Here is a 3,651-nt window from a genome sequence, read left to right as displayed (position 1 = left end):
AAATCTCAATATTTTAAAAATGAGAATGATTAAGTATTATTTGATGTTAGTTTGAAAATTTGTAAAGAGTATTCAATAATTAATAATAAAAATCTAATTACTTTTATAGTAACTTTTTACTCAACATTTAAAAATATATTACTATTTTTACAGTATCCTTGATAATTCCCTAGACATAGATATTACCAACTACATTTAGGTATGAAAGATTAAAAAGACCTTACCAATATCACAACATTAAGGATGAAGCTAAAATTAATAGCACAGATTTTCTTCTTTCCCAACAAATAACTTAGCTGATTGATTCAGCTATTTTTAAAGGTAGTATTTTCAAAGGCAGTACCTTTCATGATTAGTAACAGTGTTTTTTGCTGATTTGTTTTAAAGAAATGTGTGTCTTCTACCTTATATATTTTGTTTCTGTTTACCTTTGGGAGATTTATTCAATTGCATTGAATTTAGTTTTGAAGTTTTCCAAGAAGATTTATTTGTTATTATTTATCTGGTCTTTTTTTTCTACAACCATAATAATTTACTAAAAGCTTATTAGAATTAGTATTAATTAGAATTAGTATTAATATTAATATGCTGTTAGAAATTAATACAGAAGAATACTTATGTAAGGAAATTATATTTTTATTTAATAACAGTTTAAGAAAAATTAACAAGTTAGCCAATTTATAACACCAAAAACTGTATTTTCAGCTTCTAATTAGGTTACAGGGAGATGTTCAATATTTGAAGTTTCTCTTAATGTGAAAGATACATGGGATGAAATTAAATTGGCTAGTCTTTGAAAGAATTCTAAGTTTTTTCTGATTTTCAAACCTAATATTTAGAAGTAAGATGGTAATTCATTCAAGTCAACAGTGGAGGTAAAAACATAACCCTTTCTCTTGAATCAAAGATGTTTACAATAGCACGCTTGCTGCTGCAGAGTCTTTGTGGTTGCCACTAATTACATGTTTTTCACATCAAAGTCTTCAAAAAGAATATAGGTACAAATTGACTCAATAAATATTTATTGGGTAAAGGAATTCAAGAAGGTTTCTGGGTATGGAAAAAACGTATATAAAATACCAATGACATCTTTGTTAGAGATTTTCTACTTCCGCCGAATACAGAGCAGTCTGGATCTTATCTTGAAATTATATGCACCAAGAAAATGATGGTATAGGGAATGTGTAGCACCAACATTTTAATTAAAATACAAAATGATAATCTGCACCGGGGTAGAGCTAAGCATTTGATGAGTTCCAATTATATTAGTAACAACATTTTCATGTGATGACTAGATAACTGGGTAATTAAAACCATGTAATTAAAGCAGAGTCAAATCCTAATTTATAAAGGCAATGAAAACAAAAGAGCATAGTAAAACCCTATTAAAAAATAGTTACTACACCATTATGAATGGGACACATTTCTATCAATATCCTATAAAGCAAACAGAGGTCGAATCTTGCCATATGTTTACGTGTTAAAATACTAGAAGACCGCATGATAAAGGAAGTCCAAAATCACATACACTATACAAAATCCCCATGAGTTGTTTTTGCCAGTCCAAAGCCATTGTGAATAAGCATAGGATGAAGCACAATGTTGGAAAACGAAGAATCACTATATACAGCTTTAAAGATTGAGGTCAGAATCTAGCTTAGTAATCCAGAAACAACTAAGCACAGAGTGCAGGTATATTATATTGCTGTTACCTGCATTGGTACTGCATTTCTCATCAGATGAAAGTAGGCAGAATCATTTAAACGTAGTCCAGTTTGGAGCTCAGTATGAAGGATGGTGGGATTGAAGGTACCAAGGTTCTTCAGAGAGGAAAGGCCCAAATGCCCATTAACAATCATGAAAAAAGGGACTGGTTCAAGCAGGAGCCTTTATCCAAGAGTTTAAGGACAGATGGGAGTTGGATTTTGTCTGGTGGACTTGATTGGCAAGGGTTGAAGAAGGCTGCTCAGCTGAGAAAACAGCGCATGCCTAATTATATCCACAACATGGAGACTTTTCAGACCTTGCTTTAAAAATTAACTCTTCCTTGCATCTATGAAGCAATGTGAATCCTTTCTTTGTGGCTGACAAAAATTAACTCCTTGACCCATCACGGAGCTCGAAATGTCACAGTTCCCTTTAGAGTGACACAGATCTCTTCCTCCTCCTGGTAAAATCTTCTGCATGAATGAAGGTGGAGAGCGCCTTAGAGAGATGACTATCTGATGTCTCAGTGCTACTCCCAAAGTCATAGCTTTTCAGGCAAGGGCACAAGCAGTGCACGATTGCCCGGCGGATATAGCTGTCGAAGATGTAGTAAATGAAGGGGTTGACACAGCTGTTGGCAAATGCCAAGGGTCCACTCACCTCCATGCCAAACTGAAGAACGGCTGAGGGAGAATAGAGTTCTCGCTGCAACCCAGAGACGATGGCCAGGAGCTTGAAGGTATTGAAGGGCAGCCAGGAGACGAGAAAGGCTGCCACGACAATAAAGATGATCTTTATAGATTTCTTCAGCTTTTTGTTAGGCTTTCCTGACTGCTGGTAATGGGCACACAGCTTCCTCGCAATGCAGCAGTAGCAGGTCACGATGCTCAACAAAGGGACAAAAAATGTGAAAATTAAGGCCACCAGGGACCATGTGAGTTTAACAGGAGTTGCCTTTTTCTCTGCACAGTATGGCTTATCACCAATCAGCGTGAGCTCCCTGGACAGAAGGGTGGGTAGCCCTAGCAGGCAGGAGAGAAGCCAGATGCTGGCACAGACTGCATAGGCACAATCCCTCCTTCTGAATTTCCTGGCCACGACCGGCCACACGATGGCCAGGTAGCGGTCGACACTCATGCAGGTGAGCAGGAAGACGCTGCAGTGCATGTTGACGGAGATCACGTAGGAGCTCGCTTTGCACAGGAAGGAGCCCGTCCTCCACAGCCCTAAAGATGCTTCTTTATCCACCCAGAGAGGCAGCGTGACCAGGAAAACGAAGTCGGAGGCAGCCAGATTGACGATGAAGGTGTCGATCAGTCTCCTGCTGCCGGGTTTGAAATGCAACGCTCCCATGAGAACAAGGTTCCCCAGCACCCCAGCCAGGAACACCGCTGTGTAGAAGACTGGAAGGAAGACGGAGGTGTAAGGGACGTGGGGGCCGGGCTCCTTGGTGTCAGGGTTTGGGCTTGTAGCATAGTAATAATCCAAATAAACTGAAGTGTCTTCTGGGTCCATCACCAAAGAGCCAATGTCAAACCTGGTGAGCGTCCTCACCTATGAAGTTTTGGTATAAATTTTAGAAACCTCAAGCGTGCTTCTTTTACACAGTGCCTGCCTCTCTCTTTTTTTTCTCCTCCCTTTAAAGATCTTGGACAAACATGAAAGCCGAGATTTAAACATGCAGTTTCTACCAATCTTCAGAAAGGGCCCACAAAGAGCACCACTCTGATTGGTGTTGGTTGGTTGTGGTTGTGGTTTTTTTATTTGCATTTGCCTGTGAAACTGAGGTGTTTTTGAGTTCTTTTTCTCAAGATATTCAATTTATTTCTTTAAGGTCAGTAATTAAGAAATGAATTAACTTGATTTTTTTCACCTCCTTTAAAGACCTTCTTTGCTTTTGACACTGAAATTTATTTTGATCTAGCCTTCTGTTTCACATATAAG

At 38.3% G+C, this 3,651-nt stretch overlaps 1 protein-coding gene across 1 annotated transcript; it reads right to left on the bottom strand.

Annotated features, from left to right (window-relative positions):
• Window positions 1–404: 404 nt before the first annotated feature.
• GPR15 (G protein-coupled receptor 15) lies at window positions 405–3,331 on the bottom strand. The gene has a single exon (XM_012477358.2). The coding sequence runs from the start codon at window positions 3,220–3,222 to the stop codon at window positions 2,140–2,142; it is 1,083 nt and encodes a 360-aa protein (XP_012332781.2). The 5' UTR covers window positions 3,223–3,331; the 3' UTR covers window positions 405–2,139.
• Window positions 3,332–3,651: the final 320 nt, after the last annotated feature.

This window comes from Aotus nancymaae, unplaced genomic scaffold (genome assembly GCF_030222135.1).
Source record: "Aotus nancymaae isolate 86718 unplaced genomic scaffold, 86718_ANA_hifiasm-v0.15.2.pri h1tg000011l, whole genome shotgun sequence".
Classification (NCBI taxonomy): Eukaryota; Metazoa; Chordata; class Mammalia; order Primates; family Aotidae; genus Aotus; species Aotus nancymaae.
Note: the sequence above shows the minus strand (reverse complement) of the source record. Positions and strands in the feature narration are given on the sequence as shown.

Coding starts and splice junctions, on each gene's coding strand:
- GPR15 (XM_012477358.2), bottom strand. CDS start 3,222: ATGGACCCAGAAGACACTTCAGTTTATTTGGATTATTACTATGCTACA.